The sequence below is a fragment of the Cetorhinus maximus genome, chromosome 15, assembly GCF_964194155.1.
Source record: "Cetorhinus maximus chromosome 15, sCetMax3.hap1.1, whole genome shotgun sequence".
NCBI lineage: Eukaryota > Metazoa > Chordata > Chondrichthyes > Lamniformes > Cetorhinidae > Cetorhinus > Cetorhinus maximus.
Window position 1 is genome coordinate 86,359,971 of NC_135893.1, and position 20,916 is coordinate 86,380,886.

Sequence of the window (20,916 nt, forward strand, 5' to 3'; positions counted from 1 at the left end):
TCCGCAAGAAAGACCCAAACCTCCCTGTCGCTTGCCATTTTAACACTCCACCCTGTTCTCTTGCCCACATGTCTGTCCTTGGCTTGCTGCATTGTTCCAGTGAAGACCAACGCAAACTGGAGGAACAGCACCTCATCTTCCGACTAGACACTTTACAGCCTACCGGGCTGAATATTGAATTCAACAACTTTAGATCTTAAACTCCCCCTCCCCCCATCCCCACCCCATTTCTTCCCCCTCCCTTTTTTTCAATAATTTATATAGATTCTTCTTTTCCCATCTATTTCCATTATTTTTAAATCTATAACTGTAATACCCTGTCGTCAGTCTTTCCACCCCACCCCCACTAGAGCTGTACCTTGAGTATCCTGCCATCCATTCTTAATTAGCACTTTTCTTAGGTAATATCACCACCTTCAACACCTCTTTGATCCTTTTGTCTGTGACATCTTTTGATTATCTGCTCCTATCACTGCTTGCTTATCCCTACAACCACCCCACCCTCAACTTCTCTCTCCCCCCGCCCCCCACCTTAGACCAGCTTATATTTCACCTCTCTCCTAACTATACTTCAGTTCTGCCGAAGGGTCATGAGGACTCGAAACGTCAACTGTTTTCTTCTCCACCGATGCTGCCAGACCTGCTGAGCTTTTCCAGAGCCCATTGAAATGTTGGGTGAGATTATTTGCATGACTTTGGCTACAATGAATTTGAATTAGCTTGGATTTATAAATAGGAACAACTCCAGACACATTGTGAAATGATGCATGAACATATGAACATGTAAACAAGATTGGGCACCTGTATTTCAGCTGTAAGCACAGGTGACGCTTTTCAGTTTTCTGTAGTGGCAGCCAGAACTGGCTCACCGTCTTTCATTCCCAAGTAAAATGTTACCAAACAATTTTTTGACACAGTAGTTACAAAGTTTAACCACTGCATTTTGAAGGAACATTTGTCACAGCAATTTCAAGTGCTTGACACATTGTGCATTGATACAATTTTAAACCTTTAATATCCCAAAATAAAACTAGTCAAGGGGAAGAAACCTAAAGGCCTATGCTGCTCACAAAGAATACCACCATGCATATCTTATTACTAGCTTCTCAATGAATTTGAAAGTGACTTTAAACTGATGTAATTAATGCATCAGAAATAACAAGATAGAACTGATCAAAAAATGACAGTATTCCACTCTTTTGGATATCCACAGGACATATAGAAACATAGAAAATAGGAGCAGCAGTAGGTCATTCGGTCCAGAAATTTTAAGCAGCAGTTTCTGCCAAAAAGAAATAATTAGCAATTCAATGTTGCAGATTCTAGGCAGTGCCATTTAGTTAAAAAAATCAACCAGGACAGGGTTCAATTGAGATTGGACCAATCTCTATGGTTTGATCTCCCTATCAATTCTCTTGGGCATCAATCAAGTAGGCAATTTCCAGGCTGTTATTTCTTGAAATTGGGTAGGTTGGGGGAGCGGGGCAAAAGCAATTCCCTGAACCAATTTGATTCTTCCGTTATTGTTTTTCGCCAAGAAACATGAAGTACAAATCATTGTTCTATTTTTAGTAGAGTAGTACCCTAGAAAAATAGCAGATCCTAATCAAACCAAGCTTTTTGTTTGAAGATTCTTTCAATAAGCACACCAAGTTCTGTGCTTCACTAATGTCAGGTGTCGCCTATCTCTCCTGGGTTATCACTCCTCTTCACAACTGTACCACATCTTTCCCAAGCCATCATTAACTTACAATGTATATAAACAATTGGCATCAAAACTCCGTAGTGGCTCCTGTAAATAGACTCCTAAGTTGTCTACTTTGTTAATTATAGTATATAATTGTATTCCGGCTGAAATAATTTTTAACTGGAGAGTTACTGCCCTCTCCAGTACTTCAGGTCTACTCTTCATCAATTTGGCATGCACCAAGTGGTATCATTGCTGTACATCAGAAAACAGTTTTCAATAAAATAGGTTTCCACAGTCCTTTTGATATACTGGACAGCTCCAGTATGTTGTGTCAATACACTACAGTGCACTATTTACAAAGCAGGCTGCTGACATCAAATCAGCTGATTGCAGAACTTCACCCCTACCATACATAAAAATGGCAACAGGCAGATCTCCATGTCCTTGGAGAGATTATCTATGCCAAATATGTGACCCCTTTATAGTTCAGGACAGAATACTATGACCTGGAATATTGAAAAACAGACACGCACAAACATCAAAACCGAACTAACAATGATGCCATGCAGTTTTCAGTTCCACCCTCCCCCCTGGTTTAGCGAGAGCAAAACAGCGTTACAGTGATCTACCTAGATTGTAGAGGTGAGTTTTGAAGCAAGGAAATTGAGATTCTCATTCTGAATAGACAATATCAGGATGTAAATGTATGTACACAAATTTCTGACTAGTTTATCTAAACATGGTTTTTACTTACCTATTACAGATCATCTTACAAGGTATTTTAATCTACTGTGTTGATTTAATACAGATGCTGCAATACGTATAACGTCTTTGGATGACAATGAACCAAAATTGTAAAATTAGTGAATGATACCATCTAACATCGATTTGTGCTTAGTTTAAGCACACTTTTGGGGAGGTGAGTACTTTCTGTAAAAGGGAATAAAGATCCATTTCTTATTGAAAAAAACATTTTCAAAATCTCAGTCGTGGCTTATTATGCTCTCTAGAAGATTGCCCTTGATAAGCTTCAAAAAAAATCTGCCACACAATGAGGCCCATTTGCTATTTCTCCACGTCTGCAGGACACACCCAGCTTAAAGGGTGTGAACAGGTAGGAGCAGCACTCCTCACAGGACGAAGATACCCAGCCCTCGGTGACCTTTCGCCAGTTTCTCCAACAATATAAAAAAAAATAGGAAATCCATCGAGCAATCCTGATGATTAACAAAGGATTTCTTTTTCAGACAGGATTGAAAGATTAGCCGATACTCTTCTGTGTGCACGCTTGCCACCTTAAAACATTATTTTTTTAAAAAAAAAACTTTTTCTGTCGATTACGAAGTTGTCTTTTGTTATGAATTGCTGGAGAAGTCCGGTCGCAGACCCTCTTCCCCTCCCCTCCCACATAGCCCAAATACACACCTGGAGCCCTCACCTGGAACTTAACTAGTGCCACTGATAACAGGTAAGACGAGGAACGGCGCCGGCTGATGCTGTTCAAACAGCAGACAACATTTAAGCATTATTTCTTGTTCAAAGTATTTTTTTTTCCCTCTTTCCTCACCTTATAGGTGCTCTCCGTGAGCCTGTTGATATCCTCGGCTTTGCGAGACATGGTTTCCCCTGGCAACGACCCCCCCTCAGGAAATTTTAAAATAAAAAAAAAATCCTCCAGATAGTTTTTTTTTTGTGCGGGGGAAGCGGGTTGATAATGATTAAATTTTCTTTTCTCGGGTTATCGGTCTTTTTTGCTGAAGTAAATGCTTTGCCGGTCCCAGCCTTCCTTCGCCGCTCGAGCTCCTGTCAAACTTTGGCCCCGCTCTGTCCCCCCCGATGACGTCACCGAATATAGCCACACCCACAGACCGTGTTTGCGCAGATGTCACTCCCCGCCCACCGGACAGGTGTCCCGCCCACTCCCCTCACTGCGCAGGCATCACTCCCCGCCCCTCTCCGCGCAGGCGTGCACTGCTCACAGTGCTGCTTGGGAATTGTAGTTCTGTGACCTCTTCATTCCCCCCGCCTCAAAATCCCCCTTTAGGCACCACGCCCTAAGAAGGCGTTGGTGCCCATGGACTTACATTGGACTGGCCCATGATTAAGCTGGGTGACTAGGAATCTGCCGCTCACCATCAGGTGCATTGGAAGGATTAACAGGTTGAAGACCAACCTGTTTGGCCGCATTATAAACGTATTTATAAAAACAAAAAAAAACTAAAAACTGTGGATGCTGGAAATCCAAAACAAAAACTCAGCAGGTCTGGCAGCATCGGCAGAGAAGAGCAAAGTTGACGTTTCGAGTCCTCATGACCCTTCAACAGAACTAAGTAGAAATAGGAAAGGGGTGAAATATAAGCGGGTTTAAGGGAGGGGGGGGGGACAAGCAAGCAGTAATAGGAGGAAATAACCAAAAGATGTCATAGACAAAAGGTGTTGAAAGTGGTGATATTATCTAAAAGAATGTGCTAATTAAGAGTGGAGAGCAGGACAAGCAAGGTAGCTCTAGTGGGGGTGGGGTGAAATAAACCATGGGTGGAATACATTTAAAAATAATGGAAATAGGTGGGAAAAGAAAAATCTATATAAATTATTGGAAAAAACAAAAGGGAGGGGGAAGAAAAGGAAAGGGGGTGAGGATGGAGGAGGGAGTTCAAGATCTAAAGTTGTTGAACTCAATATTCAGTCTGGAAGGCTGTAAAGTGCCTAGTCGGAAGATGAGGTGCTGTTCCTCCAGCTTGCGTTGAGCTTCACTGGAACAATGCAGCAAGCCAAGGACAGACATGTGGGCAAGAGAGCAGGGTGGAGTGTTGAAATGGCAAGCGACAGGGAGGTCTGGGTCATGCTTGCGGACAGACCGAAGGTGTTCTGCAAAGTGGTCACCCAGTCTGCGTTTGGTCTCTCCAATGTAGAGGAAACCACATTGGGAGCAACGAATGCAGTAGACTAAGTTGGGGGAAATGCAAGTGAAATGCTGCTTCACTTGAAAGGAGTGTTTGGGCCCTTGGATGGTGAGGAGAGAGGAAGTGAAGGGGCAGGTGTTGCATATTTTGCGTTTGCATGGGGAGGTGCCATAGGTGGGGGTTGAGGAGTAGGGGGTGATGGAGGAGTGGACCAGGGTGTCACGGAGGGAACGATCCCTACGGAATGCCATCAGGGGGGGTGAAGGGAAGATGTGTTTGGTGGTGGCATCATGCTGGAGTTGGCGGAAATGGCGGAGGGTGATCCTTTGAATGCGGAGGCTGGTGGGGTGATAAGTGAGGACAAGGGGGACCCTATCATGTTTCTGGGAGGGAGGAGAAGGCGTGAGGGCAGATGCGCGGTAGATGGGCCGGACACGGTTGAGGGCCCTGTCAACTACCGTGTGTGGAAACCTCGGTTAAGGAAGAAGGAGGACATGTCAGAGGAACTGTTTTTGAAGGTAGCATCATCAGAACAGATGCGATGGAGGCAAAGGAACTGAGAGAATGGGATGGAGTCCTTACAGGAAGCGGGGTGTGTGGAGCTGTAGTCGAGGTAGCTGTGGGAGTCGGTAGGCTTGTAATGGATATTGGTGGACAGTTTATCACCAGAAATTGAGACAGAGAGGTCAAGGAAGGGAAGGGAAGTGTCAGAGATGGACCATGTGAAAATGATGGAGGGGTGGAGATTGGAAGCAAAATTAATAAATTTTTCCAGGTCCTGCCGAGAGCATGAAGCAGCACTGAAGTAATCATCGCTGTACTGGAGAAAGAGTTGTGGGAGGGGGCCGGAGTAGGACTGGAACAAGGAATGTTCCACATACCCCATAAAGAGACAAGCATAGCTGGGGCCCATGCGGGTATCCATAGCCACACCTTTTATTTGGAGGAAGTGAGAGGAGTTAAAGGAGAAATTGTTCAGCGTGAGAACAAGTTCAGCCAGACAGAGGAGAGTAGTGGTGGATGGGGATTGTTCGAGCCTCTGTTTGAGGAAGAAGCTGAGAGCCCTCAGACCATCCTGGTGGAGGATGGAGGTGTAGAGGGATTGGACGTCCGTGGTGAAGAGGAGGCGGTTGAGGCCAGGGAACTGGAAATTGTTGATGTGACATAAGGTGTCAGAGGAATCATGGATGTAGGTGGGAAGGGACTGGACAAGGGGAGAGAGAAGGGAGTCAAGCTAGCGAGAAATGAGTTCCGTGGGGCAGGAACAGGCTGACACGATCGGTCTACCGGGACAGTCCTGTTTGTGGATTTTGTGTAGGAGGTAGAAGCGGCCGTCCGAGGTTGGGCGACTATCAGGTTGGAAGCTGTGGGAGGAAGATCTCCAGAGGAGATGAGGTCAGTGACAGTCCTGGAAACAATGGCTTGATGTTCAGTGGTGGGGTCATGGTCCAGGGGGAGGTAGGAGGAAGTGTCTGCGAGCTGACGCTCAGCCTCCGTGAGGTAGAGGTCAGTGCGCCAGACAACAACAGCACCACCCTGTCAGTGGGTTTGATGACAATATTAGGGTTGGACCTGAGAGAACGGAGTGCAGTAAGTTCAGAGAGAGACAGGTTAGAATGGGTGAGAGGAGCAGAGAAATTGAGACGACTAATGTCACGCCGACAGTTCTCATGAAAAGATCAAGAGAAGGTAAGAATCCAGAGGGAGGGGTCCAGGTGGAGGGAGAATATTGGATGTGGGTAAAGGATCCGTTGAACGGGGAGAGGACTCCTGCCCAAAGAAGTGAGCACGGAGACGAAGGCGGCGGAAGAAGAGTTCAGCATCGTGCCGAGCTCGAAATTCATTGAGATGAGGGCGTAAGGGTATGAAACTAAGTCCGACTACAGCTCCTCACACACCGCTTCCTGTAAGGACTCCATCCCATTCTCTCAGTTCCTTTGCCTCCGTCGCATCTGTTCCGATGATGCTACCTTCAAAAACAGTTCCTCTGACATGTCCTCCTTCTTCCTTAACCGAGGTTTTCCACCACGGTAGTTGACAGGGCCCTCAACTGTGTCCAACCCATCTACCGCGCATCCGCCCTCACACCTTCTCCTCCCTCCCAGAAACATGATAGGGTCCCCCTTGTCCTCACTTATCACCCCACCAGCCTCCGCATTCAAAGGATCATCCTCCGCCATTTCCGCCAACTCCAGCATGATGCCACCACCAAACACATCTTCCCTTCACCCCCCCTGGCGGTATTCCGTAGGGATCGTTCCCTCCGTGACACCCTGGTCCACTCCTCCATCACCCCCTACTCCTCAACCCCCACCTATGGCACCTCCCCATGCAAAAGCAAAATATGCAACACCTGCCCCTTCACTTCCTCTCTCCTCACCATCCAAGGGCCCAAACACTCCTTTCAAGTGAAGCAGCATTTCACTTGCATTTCCCCCAACTTAGTCTACTGCATTCGTTGCTCCCAATGTGGTTTCCTCTACATTGGAGAGACCAAACGCAGACTGGGTGACCGCTTTGCAGAACACCTTCGGTCTGTCCGCAAGCATTACCCAGACCTCCCTGTCGCTTGCCATTTCAACACTCCACCCTGCTCTCTTGCCCACATGTCTGTCCTTGGCTTGCTGCATTGTTCCAGTGAAGCTCAACGCAAGCTGGAGGAACAGCACCTCATCTTCCGACTAGGCACTTTACAGCCTTCCAGACTGAATATTGAGTTCAACAACTTTAGATCTTGAACTCCCTCCTCCATCCCCACTCCCTTTCCTTTTCTTCCCCCTCCCTTTTGTTTTTTCAATAATTTATATAGATTTTTTCTTTTCCCACCTATTTCCATTATTTTTAAACGTATTCCACCCATGGTTTATTTCACCCCACCCCCACTAGAGCTACCTTGCTTGTCCTGCTCTCCACTCTTAATTAGCATATTCTTTTAGATAATATCACCACTTTCAACACCTTTTGTCCTTTTGTCTGTGACATCTTTTGGTTATCTCCACCTATTACTGGCTGCTTGTCCCAACAACCACCGCCCCTCCCTTAAACCAGCTTATATTTCACCCCTTTCCTATTTCTACTTAATTCTGTTGAAGGGTCATGAGGACTCAAAACGTCAATTTTGCTCTTCTCTGCCGATGCTGCAAGACCTGCTGAGTTTTTCCAGGTATTTCTGTTTTTGTTATAAACGTACTTTCTGGGCCATCAAGACTGGAAGTGGGAATTGAACCCAGAGCTCCTGGCCTAGAGGTTGGGACTCTATGACTGTGCCACAAGACCTCCCTCCCACAACAATCACTTATATTTATAAAGCGCGAGCAACATTTCAAGTCACTTCACAAGTGAATATTATAAGACGAGATATGGCACCAAATCAACTTAAGGAGTTATTGAGGACCAGAAGCTTGGTCAAAGAGGTAGGTTTTAAGGAATGACTTAAAGGAGGATACGGAGAAATGGAAGATTTGGGGAGAGAATTCCAAGCTCAGGGCCTTGGCAGCTGAAGCATAGTCATGAATGGTGGAGCAATGAAAATCTAAGAATCTCAAGAGACCAAAATTGAAGGAGCACAAGTATCTTGGAGGGTTAGGGCTGCAGTAGGTTACAGAGATAGGGAAGAAACAGGCCATGGAGAGCTTCGATAGAATCAGAGAATGATGCAGCACAGAAAGCGGCCGCTCGGTCCATCGTGTCTGTACGGGTTCTTTGTCAGACCTATCCAATTAGACCCACTCTCCTGTCCTTTCCCCAGCCATGTAAATATTTCCCATTCATGTGTTTATCCAATTGCCTTTTGAAGGTTACTTTTGAATCTGCTGGCATCATCCTTTCAGGTAACTCATAATGGCTCACTACATAAATAAGACACTGTATGAATGTAAATTTACTTTCCTTTCTTTCCAAATTTCAGCCTTGGGAATTTCTCAGTGGTGAATAATATTTCACAGTGGCCTGTTACATGTCTTACATATTAGACACAGGAAGGTATCTACTCTTTTTCAAATATAAAAGCAGAAAAGTCTGGAAATACTCAGTGGTCTGGTAGCATCTGTGGATAGAGAAACAGTGTTAACGTTTCAGGTTGATGGCCTTGCATATTTTTATCAATGATGACATTTAAATTAGCGATCAAAATTACTAAACTATAAAATTTAAAGGGGCACAAACAAATTCCAAATTATGATAAATGGACAAAACTTATCAAATTATCATCCTGTTTACAGTATCCATAAAAAGGAACTTGCATTTATACAGCGCCTTTCATTACCTCATAATGTCCTAAAGCACTTTACAATCAATTGTAGATGTCAAAGTGTAGTCTTTGTTGTAAGGGAAGAAATCTGCTGTCAATTCATGTATCCATCAGTCATGAAACACCTCAAGTGGACCACAAACTCATTTGGCCAGTGGATGACAACAGCTTGCATTATATGGAACCGTAGAATCATGCAGCACAGAAAGAGGACATTTGGCCCATCTTGCCAATACCAGTACTCTGAAAGAGCTATTCAATTATCCCCACACCATCAGCTCTCGCCCATAGCTTTGCAAATTTTCTTCTTTGAGTATTTATCAATGTAGACAACAACAACTTGCACTTATATAGCACCTTTAACAAAGTAAAACTTTTCTAGGTGTTTCACTGAGGTGTTACCAGTCACTGAATCACATGAGGAGGTATGAAGACAGGTGAACAAAAGTTGATCAAAGAGGTAGGTTTTAAAGAGCATTTTAAAGGAGAGAGAGGCGGTAAGGTGTATGTAGGGAGGGAATTCCAGAGCTCAGGGCTCAGGTAGCTGAAGGCACGGCTGTTAATGGTTGATCAATTCAAATTGGGGATACGCAAGGGATCAGAATTGGAGGAGTGCTGATATCTGGCAGGGTTGTAGGGCTGGGGGAAATTACTGACATCGGGAGGGACAAGGCCATGGTGGGATTTGAAAACAAAGATTAGAATTTTAAAAACAAAAAACTGCGGATGCTGGAAATCCAAAACAAAAACAGAAACAGAAATACCTGGAAAAACTCAGCAGGTCTGGCAGCATCGGCAGAGAAGAAAAGAGTTGACGTTTCGAGTCCTCATGACCCTTCAACAGAACTAAGTAAAATTAGGAAAGGGGTGAAATATAAGCTGGTTTAAGGGAGGGGGGGCAGGGTGGTTTTGTTGGGATGAGCAGTCAGCGATAGGTGGAGATAACCAAAAGCTGTCGCAGACAAAAGACCAAAGAGGTGTTGAAGGTGGTGATATTGTCTAAAGGAATGTGCTAATTAAGAGTATAAGACAGGACAGATAAGGTACAGATAGCTCTAGTGGGGGTGGGGGAATACTAAAAGGTAGAAATAAACAATGGTGGAAATACATTTAAAATAATGGAAATAGGTGGGAAAAGAAAAAATCTATATAAATTACTGGAAAAAACAAAAAAGGAGGGGGAAGAAATGGGAAGGGTGTGGGGATGGAGGAGAGAGTTCAAGATCTAAAATTGTTGAACTCAATATTCAGTCCGGAAGGCTGTAAAGTGCCTAGTCGGAAGATGAGGTGCTGTTCCTCCAGTTTGCGTTGAGCTTCACTGGAACAATGCAGCAAGCCAAGGACAGACATGTGGGCAAGAGAGCAGGGTGGAGTGTTGAAATGGCAAGCGACAGGGAGGTCTGGGTCATGCTTGCGGACAGACCGAAGATGTTCTGCAAAGTGGTCACCCAGTCTGCGTTTGGTCTCTCCAATGTAGAGGAAACCGCATTGGGAGCAACGAATGCAGTAGACTAAGTTGAGGGAAATGCAAGTGAAATGCTGCTTCACTTGAAAGGAGTGTTTGGGCCCTTGGATGGTGAGGAGAGAGGAAGTGAAGGGGCAGGTGTTGCATCTTCTGCGTTTGCATGGGGAGGTGCCATGGGAGGAGGAGTAGGGGGTGATGGAAGAGTGGACCAGGGTGTCACGGAGGGAACGATCCCTACAGAATGCCGCTGGGAGGTGAAGGGAAGATGTGTTTGGTGGTGGCATCATGCTGGAGTTGGCGGAAATGGCAGAGGATGATCCTTTGAATGCGGACGCTGGTGGGGTGATAAGTGAGGACAAGGGGGACCCTATCATGTTTCTGGGAGGGAGGAGAAGGCGTGAGGTCCCCCTTGTCCTCACATCACCCCACCAGCCTCCACATTCAAAGGATCATCCTCTGCCATTTCTGCCAACTGCAGCATGATGCCACCACCAAACACATCTTCCCTTCACCCCCCCTGGTGGCATTCCGTACGGATCATTCCCTCCGTGACACCCTGGTCCACTCCTCCATCACCCCCTACTGCTCCTCCCACGGCACCCCCCCATGCAAACGCAGAAGATGCAACACCTGCCCCTTCACTTCCTCTCTCCTCACCGTCCAAGGGCCCAAACACTCCTTTCAAGTGAAGCAGCATTTCACTTGCATTTCCCTCAACTTAGTCTACTGCATTCGTTGCTCCCAATGCGGTTTCCTCTACATTGGAGAGACCAAATGCAGACTGGGTGACCGCTTTGCAGAACACCTTCGGTCTGTCCGCAAGCATTACCCAGACCTCCCTGTCGCTTGCCATTTCAACACTCCACCCTACTCTCATGCCCACATGTCTGTCCTTGGCTTGCTGCATTGTTCCAGTGAAGCTCAATGCAAACTGGAGGAACAGCACCTCATCTTCAGACTAGGCACTTTATAGCCTTCCGGGCTGAATATTGAGTTCAATAATTTTAGATCTTGAACTCTCTCCTCCATCCCCACCCCCTTCCCGTTTCTTCCCCCTCCTTTTTTGTTTTTTCCAATAATTTATATAGATTTTTTCTTTTCCCACCTATTTCCATTATTTTAAATGTATTTCCACCATTGTTTATTTCTACCTTTTAGTATCCCCCCACCCCCACTAGAGCTATCTGTACCTTATCTGTCCTGTCTTATACTCTTAATTAAGCACATTCCTTTAGATAATATCACCACCTTCAACACCTCTTTGGTCTTTTGTCTGTGACAGCTTTTGGTTATCTCCACCTATCACTGACTGCTTGTCCCAACAAAACTCCCCCCGCCGCCTTAAACCAGCTTATATTTCACCCCTTTCCTAATTTTACTTAGTTCTGTTGAAGGGTCATGAGGACTCGAAACGTCAACTGTACTCTTCTCTGCCGATGCTGCCAGACCTGCTGAATTTTTCCAGGTATTTCTGTTTTTGGTTTTGTTTTGTGATTAGAATTTTAAAATTGCCAAACTTGGGCCAATGTAGGTCTGTGAGCCGAAGATGATATGTGAATGGAGAGAGAGTGAGGATACAGACACAGACAGCTTTAGATGAGTTCACACTATTGAATGGTGACGTATGGGAGGCCAGCCAGGAGAGCATTGAAATAGTCAACGTTAGAGGCGACAGTGCCACAAATGAGGATTTCAGCAATAGATGTGTTGAGGCATGGGTGGAGATGGGAAATGTTCCAGAGGTGGAACTAGGAGGTCTTAGTGATGGCACGGATATTTGGTCAGATGCTCATCTCAGGGACAAATATGACATTGAGGTTGCAAGCCATCTAGCATAATTTCAGACTGTTTCCAGGGAGTGGGATGGTATCGGTCGCCTTGGAACGGAGCTTGGAATGGGAAACAGAAACAACGTTTCCAACATCAGTCTTTCCAACATATAGTTGGAGGAAATGTTATGTTCATCCAGTAGTGCATGCTGGACCATCAGCATGACAAAGCAGAGACGGTGGGGGTGGTAAGGTTGGGGAGACGGTAGCATAGTGGTAATGTCATTGGACTAGTAATCCAGAGGCCCAAGCACAGGCTAATGCTTTGGCAACACAGGTTAAGTCCCACCACGGCAGCTGGAATTTGAATTCAATTAATAAAATCTAGAATATAAAACTGGTCTCAGTAATGGTGACCTTGAAATGATTGCTGTAAAAACCCATCTGGCTACCTAATGTCCTTTAGAGCAGAAATCTGCCATCCTTACCTGGTCAGGCCTACATGACTCCAGGCCCACAGCAATGTAATTGACTCTTAAATGCCCTCTGAATGACCTTGCAGGCTATTCAGTTCAAGGGCAATTAGGGATGGGCAACAAATACTGGCCTTGCCAGTTATGCACACATCCCATTAAAGAATAAAAAAAAACTGGGCGTGTTCAGTCCATGTGTGGAATCTGAAGCTCTGTTTATCACATAATGTAGTAAAATTTCCCAGGTAGCATTATCAAACTGATAGCACTGGCACTGAGCCACATAAGGAGCTATTAGGGTAGGTTCAGTGAAAAAGATGGGTGTTAAGCAACACCTTGAAGGCAGTAGAGAGGCTTAGGAAGGGTAATTCTATCGTTTAGGGCACAATCATTAATGCTGGAACGATTAAAAGCGGGGGATGCGTTAGAGGCCAGAATTGGGGGGGTGCAGAGATCTCAGAGGGTTGTGGGGCTGGAGGAGGTTACAGAGATAGGGAGAGGCGTAGCCATGGAAGAATTTGAATTCAAGGTTGTGCAAAGTTAAAACTCCAGATATACATTCTTTTCTGATGAAGGGCCAACACCCGAAACATCGGCTTGTCTGTTTCCCCCACACGCCCTGACTCAACTGCTGAGCCTTTGCTGCATTTTCTGTTTCTGTTTCAGATTTCCAGCATTTGAATTTTATTGTAAAAGCAAAATACTGCGGATGCTGGAAATCTAGAACAAAAACAAAAATACCTGGAAAAACTCAGCAGGCCTGACAGCATCTGCGGAGAGGGATACAATTGACGTTACGAGTCCGTGTGACCCTTCATCAGAACTAAAAAATATAGAAATGAGATGAAATATAAGCTGGCAGAGGGGGGTTGGGACAGGTAGAGCTGGATAGAGGGCCAGTGATAGGTGGAGGCCAAGAAGACTGTATCGTCAACTGTATACCTCTCCGCAGATACTGTCAGACCTGCTGAGTTTTTCCAGGTGTTTTTGATTTTGTTTTGAATTTTATTAGTCTTGTTTGCAGTTTTATTTTACCTCATAAAAGGGATGGGCTTTCCATTATGAGAAACTCCTTCAACTTATAGATTTTCATAGACTAACACTGAACAGAAGAAGGCCTTTCAGCCCATCAAGTCTGTGCTGGCTCTTTCAAAGTGCAATCCAGTTTGTGCTCCAATTATAAATCTTTAAAATGTTTCTTTTTAACATTATGCTGAAGAGGGCTTTTGCCTTCAAATGGAGAAGAATGTGTTAAATATTGTTCAACTTGTTAGGCTATATTTAATTTTAAAGAGACAGATTAGGAAAATTGGTCTAATTTTGGAAAATATCTCTACTGAGTAACCAGGGACAATAGATGGATAGATTGTTGGTAAAGCTGGCAAGTGATATGGATTGAAAATGTGGTTGAGTTACAGATCACCCGTGATCTTACAGAATGGTGAAACAGGCCCAAAGGGCTGAATGGCCTCCTCCTATTCCTATGACAGCTTTAATGTTGACATTTTAAACAGCCACACCAAGTATAAATGTAAACACATTGGAATGGGTGGCATGATGCAAAAAAAAAACTACAAATGGTGTAGCCTCAATTCGTAAGGCAGAGTTCCATGTTAAATTTCATCTGTCCTCTCTCTGTATATAGGGTGACTGATCTGCTATGTTTCTAGCATTGTTTGATTTGTTTCTAATCCACATGAGTTGTTAGTTCATTTGTTTGGGGTTGGTAGAATTGGGGATGGGGGGGCGGCGGTGGTGGAGCAGGTGTCCTCCTCTTATGGGCTGCCATAACTTCAAAGGAAATCCCAACTAGAGATTTATAATAGGGTTTCTGGCGATCTTCTGCCAAAACCCTTCTGCCAAGGGAAATTCTGACTGGTTTGCTTTACATGTTTGGGAGAATGGTACATTATCCTTACTTCCCTTTGTAAAAATATGCACAGCAGTTGATGATCACTTAATTTTTTCACAATGGCCATTTGGCCCATTGTTCTGGTGCCAGCTCTCAAGATCTATCCAATTAGTCCCACTTTGCCCCTGCTCTTTCCCCAAAGCACTACCAATGTTTTCCTTTTTCAGTATTTATCCAGTTCCCTTTCGAAAGTCACTATTGAATCTGCTTCCACTGCCCTTTCAGGCAGTCCATTCCAGGTCACAACAATTGACTGTACAAAAATAAAACTCACCTCATCTCATCTGAAGTTGTAGATGTGTAATATTATACATCAAACCCTTGACCTCTACCAACTGGAAGGACATGGACAGCTTGGGAACACCACCACCTGCAGGTTCCCTTCCAAACCACACACCATCCTGACTTGGAACTATATCATTGTTCCTTCACTGCCACTGGATCAAAATCCTGGAACACCTTTCCTAACAGTGCTGTGGATGTACCTACACCGTATGGACTGCAATGGTTGAAGATGGTGGCTCACAACCATCTTCTCAAGAGCAATTAAGGATGGTCAATAAATGGCCTGGCCAGCGATACCAGCATCTTGTGAAATCAAGTAACTCCATCAAAAGCAGATGATCTGGCCACTTATCTCATTGCTGTCTGTGAGCAAACTGGCTGCCACACTTCCGACATTACAGACCTTACAAAGGTGACTGTTTCAATGGTCCTTCATTGGTTGTAAAGCACTTTGGGTTGTCCTGGGGTTGTGATAGGAGCTATAAAAATGCAAGTTCTTTCTTTCTGTAAGTTGTAAGTTATCTGAAACCGAATCTCATCAGCTGCATTTCGAACATATTATTCTAGCCAACCACAGGACAAAGCCTGGAATGCCAAACATCATGAAGAATTGAAAAAGGCAAGAGGTGAGGCAAATCAGGAAGTGTTGATTAGATGATGCCACCTTCTGAAGGTGCAAGAGGATTACAGCTCACTCTATTTCAAAGTTACTGGGCCATGTGGTTCAAACGTCTGAACAAACCGGAAAATCCACATCAAGTTGGACCAACAATACAACTATAGATGTCACAGGGCCATGTGACTCTCAGGCCACCAGTAACAGCAGGATACACCTATTCTCAACACAAAATATTTGAATAATACTGCAGATGCTGGAAATCTTATATAAAAACAGAAAATGCTGGAAAACTCAGGTCTGGCAGCATCTATGGGGAGAGAAACAGAGTTAATGTTTTGAGTCCATATGACTCTTCAGAGTCAAACAGACTCGAAACATTAACTCTGTTTCTCTCTCCACAGATGCTGCCAGACCTGCTGAGTTTTTCCAGCATTTTCTGATTTTAGTACAAAATAATTGAAACCTATTTCCGTATAATATGGCCTGACTTTGTCCAGGTCTATTTGCGGGTCTATTGGCAGATGTGGCCAATCCCCACATGCAAACATTCAACCAACAAGCTGCTGGTTTTCCTAAGTATAGGCTTTTCTGTTAACTCCATATCCAGGCAAAGTTTAAATGACAAATATTTATAATACAGATCTTGTGTCTGGTTATTTCCATTGCACATCACACATGGTTACGGATGCAAAAAGGTCTTTAATTAAAAAAGTGAAATCAATTTAACTATTTCATGCTGGGGTCTTGCCAGCAATATAATATTCATTCAAACCAACCTGGAACCTGAAATTTAAAAGCAATTTTCTGAGTTGTAATTGACCCCAGCAATTTACAAGCATAAGAAACATAGGATATCAGAGTAGGAGGAGGCCATTCAACCCTTTGAGCCTGCTCCACGATTCACCAAAATCATGGTTGATCTTCTACCCCAACTCCATCTTCCCGCCCTATCCTCATGTCCTTTCATTCCTTTAGTATCTAAAAATCTATCAAACTCTCTTGAATATGCCCAATGTCTGAGCATCTGCAGCTCTCTAGGGTACAAAATTTCAAAAATTGACACCCCACTGAGTGAAGAAATGTCTCCTCATCTCAATCATAAATGGTTGAAGCCTATTCTGAGACTGTGATCTCTAGTTCTAGACTCTGTATACATCCATATATACAAGCATCTTCAATGACCTACATTCCCAGTGAGAGTGGCATTACTGGGACAGGTCTAATGAACAGCAGCATAACACACTCCTGCTCCTTATCCCGGATGACTGTTGAGCAATAACACAGGAAATCTGCCAAGAGAAAGAACTCGCATTTCTATAGCGCCTTTCACAATCTCAGCATCTACCAAAGCATTTTATAGCCAATTAAGTACTTTTGAAGTGTAGGCACTGTAGTAATGTAAAATGTAGTAATGTAATCAAAAAGGATGCTGAAGACAGAGAGATCGGAGTGGGAGTGGGGCGGAGAATTAAAATGACAGGCGACCAAAACTCAGTCACACTTAAGGACTTGGAGACATGACTACGACTTCAGCTATGTATCGTAGTCTTGGCAGAGAGACTAGAAACAAAGGAAAATCACAACCACTGTGACTCAGGCATGTTTTTTTATCTCAGACTATTACTTATATTTAGTTTAGTTTAATTTATGATATGGTTCACAAATAGTTTATTGCCATTATATAGCACAATGAGTGACCTTTTCATTTTACCTCACAGGTTCATAACACTAATATGACCAATCAGAAAAATATTTCTTCTTCTTTAACCCAAATCCTTGTTTTATCATTGAATATTCTTCTCAGTCCCTCAGCTCACGCATATGAAAGACTTGTATAGAAATAAGGAAGCCCTGATAGTGACCTGAACAATAGATGTTATTGGCACTTTAAGGATTAAAATGTAACCACATCCAATGTTTTCTAGATCCAGTTTAGTTCCTCAATATGGCCATGTAGGAAGTCAATAGCAGTCGAAATCATTGAATTCCCTTTCTTACTTCCCTCTTCTTATCATAGCTTCGTGGCAGCCATGGCTCAGTGGGTAGCACTCTCACCTCTACCAGTCAGAAAGTTATGGGTTCAATCCCCATTATGAAAACCTGAGCAGAAAATCTAGTTTGATGCTTTAATGCAGTACAGGGGGGGTGCTGCGCAGTACAGGGGTGATGTTAAAAGACACGCCCTCTCTGGTGGTTGAAAAGATCCGTGGCACAATTTTGAAGAAGGGCAGAGTTCTTCCTTGTGTCTTGGTCAATATTTATCCCTGGAAAAACATCACACAAAAAAAAAAGTAATTCCTTTGCATGTTGCTGTTTAGGGGATCTGGTTCTGTGCAAACTGACGGCCACACTTCTCACGTTTTCCACAGCGCCCATATTTAAAAAGCACCTCATTGGTTGTAAAGCGCTTTGGAATGTCTTGAAGCTGTGAAAAGCACTGTAGAAATGTAAATTATTTGTTATGTATCCCCTTACATTTTATCCTTAATTGTATGTGTGTGTGCGTTTGCAGTCAAGGGCTGGGGGGTGGGTGGGAGGAGGGGGGAAGTGGGGGCAAGGTATTTAAAAGTTAAGTGAGAAAATTGTTTCTTTTTTTGTCAAACCTCAATATATATAACTCTTTTATGAAATGTGGGGAGAACAACCAGTGTAAATTCTAGGATTTTCGCTTAATTATTTATGGATTATGGTTATTAGACGAGTTCAGAAGCCTACTTACTGAACAAGGCTACTTTGGTGGAATACTTAAAGAGTTTGTGAACAGGTCCATCTTGTCTGATTTGAGCTACATTCGCAAACAAGGGTGAAAGTATTTGCCTCGAAACATTTAATTCTCCTACTTTCTCTCCTCTGTTGAAGATGCCAAGTGACAGTTTCAGTGGCTGGCATGGATCCCAGGCGTTTGCCCAGATAATCTGTGGGATCTTGCTGTGCGCAGAATTACCAGTAGGTGCCATTGGCGGATGAGACACCCGTCGACAGCTTGGTTTTGCACACTTGCCTCTATCAAGCAGGTACCGCTTTACACTCAATGCACTTTCCCCCACAAGTTGCTTTCTCTTTCAAATACAAATCCCCAGTGACTTCTTTCATATTGTTCCATTAATTTGTTTCAATAAAAAAAAATGCCACACCATCTTTGTTCCACCTTTAGGGGAAATGGATACAATTTAAAAGACGATAAGGACATCAGTTCTAATTTACAATAAATTAAAAAATATACATTTTACACAGTAGTGCCAGACAGGCAAAAAAACCGAATAGCTAATGTGTCTCACAGATGGAGTTTTTGGATTTCACTCTGTTAAATTCTAGGTTTGCTGTTTTGTTTGTTTTGTTAAGTTCACTGATCTGAATCGCAGTTTAATCCCATTATTTTTGGGCAGTAAACTGGGTCATTAAGCGAGTGGAATGAATTGCAAACGTTGCTGCCATCTAATGGCCAGTTTATTTTCTCGGTGCCCTATTTTTATGCATTTACATAGCGCATTTCACGACATCCCAAAATATTCTACAGGCCCAGTGACGTACTGTTTGGAGTGTAGTCACTGTTGTTATGTTGGAAACAGCAGCCAATTTGCAGAAAAGTAGAAATGTAACAATGACCGCATCATCTGTTTAAAGTGTTGGCTGAGGGATAAATATTGTTGGCCAGGATATCGGGGAGAACTCTTCTGCTTTTCATCAAAACAGTGCTCTGGGATCTTTCACATCCGCCTGAGAGAGCAGACAGTGCCTTGGTTTGACATCGCATCTGAAGATGGTACCTCTGACAGTCAGTACTGCACAGGGAATGCCAGCCTGGATTTTTGCTTGGGTCTGTGGAGTGGGACTCAAATCTACGACCACCTGACTCAGAGGTGGGTATGCAACCCGCTGAGCCTGGCTGGCATGAGTGGTTGGTAATTGGCGGGATTGGGCATGCTCATTGGCACCTCGATCAACTCTAAATGCTTCCCCCCAGGAAGAGTGGATATCATCAGTAGGAGCGGCAGGTCTGGCAAAATTCATATCCGGAGCAAGTAAATGGGCATTTAAATCAGGAAGAAAGCAATCAGGACTCTCATCTCCAGCTTGTGCCCGTGCCCCCTGCCCACATGTGGGCAGCTAATTCAACAGCCAACATTTGACCTTCCCACGCTGGCAGGTTTGTAGCTGGGTGGAATGGCTGTAAAATTTCTCAGATGGCCTTCCCACTGGGCTCCTGCCCACCCTCACCTCTCCGCAGTTTTATGTTGGGACGGGCGAGGCCTGGGTCGCCCGCCCTTGCCCCAATTGAGGTCCTTAAGCGGCCAATTATTGTCCACTTAAGGGCCGTTTCCAGTCCAGCCTCAATTTTCAGGCTGGCGGGAGGGGCTCAGGGGCAGGGGGCAGCCCGAAAAGTAACCCTGTTCAGGCCTCGGGCGGGAGAGGTGGGGTGGGGTGGGGTAGGGTGGGGTAGGGTTGGGTGGGGGGTGCCTCCATCACCAGCTTCCTTTTAACATCAGGCATCCCCCTCCCCCACTCCCACCCCCACCCCCCACCCCCCAAAGGGACTGGCCCTGCAGGTGCTCCCTCCCCCCCCGCCACCGAACTCTCCACCAACAACCCCACCCCTTTCTGCCCACCCCCCCTGGGTGTCACTTCCCCAGTCCACCCTGAGACCCCCAAAACTTACCTGGTCCTAAACCTCGGGGCTTAGGCTCTGGGGGACTGCTTGCAGCCCCAGTCCTGTCCACTGCAGCTTCTGGCATTGCAGGGACTAGAGAGCTGCCAGCCAATCAGATTCCGCCCACATGAAGGGCGGTAATCCCGCCTCCAGCCAACTAACGCTTGTTGGAGTGTTAAATGGCTGCGGGGCAGGCAGTATCGGAAGGGATGTGTTCTCCACCGACTCCTCGGATGGCAGGAAGGCAAACCCCGCCATCCTAAAAACCCTGATCAGCGTTTAAGTCTACTAAAATGTCACTTGACCAGGGTTCCTCTCCTGTTTTCTTGGTCAATGCACAAGCCAAAAGTGTTCAGCAATCTCTGCTTCTCTGAATGACGCCCGATAAGGATATCTGAATACTGTGTTAGACCTGGTTGCTGTGGTCAGGAACTGTTGTTTCTCTCAGCATTCCTAGGGTTTAGAAGGCAAATAAATGATGCAGGATTCCAGTGGCTGTAGCTGGTGTGTGGATGCATGCTTGTGCACCCGTGTGGGTGTGTGGTGGGGAGAGGGAGTGGCTGTGGGTGGGTGTATGTGCAAACATGGATGTGTCTGTGTAGATGGGCGCAGGTGTATGAGTGTGTTGGTGTGTATGAGTGAGTGTGAACGTGTGTATGATTGTATGTGTGTGAGAGATGTGTATGTGAATGTAGGTGGGTGGGAGCATGCATGTGCAAGACAGTGGGTGGAATTTAATGCCCTCCACTCAGATGAGTCTGGAGGCGGGGCAGGGGGAGGGGCATTTAATCGGGTGTGAGGCTGGGTGGGGACACTGATGCCCTCCTGCCTCTGCCCCGATTAATTTCTGGTTGGGTAGTCTCACAGACAGCCTTCCCATTCCAACTATTGGGCTTGTTTGCG

At 44.9% G+C, this 20,916-nt stretch overlaps 1 protein-coding gene across 1 annotated transcript in view; it reads right to left on the minus strand.

Moving 5' to 3' along the window:
• Positions 1-3,581, minus strand: part of baiap2l1a (BAR/IMD domain containing adaptor protein 2 like 1a) — a 143,175-nt gene extending 139,594 nt beyond the window's left edge. Inside the window, exon 1 of the mRNA XM_078558878.1 lies at positions 3,258-3,581. Within this exon, the coding sequence (XP_078415004.1) occupies positions 3,258-3,308 (51 nt within the window). The 5' untranslated portion in view covers positions 3,309-3,581. The remainder of the gene's footprint in view (positions 1-3,257) is intronic.
• Between the last annotated feature and the right edge of the window lie 17,335 nt (positions 3,582-20,916).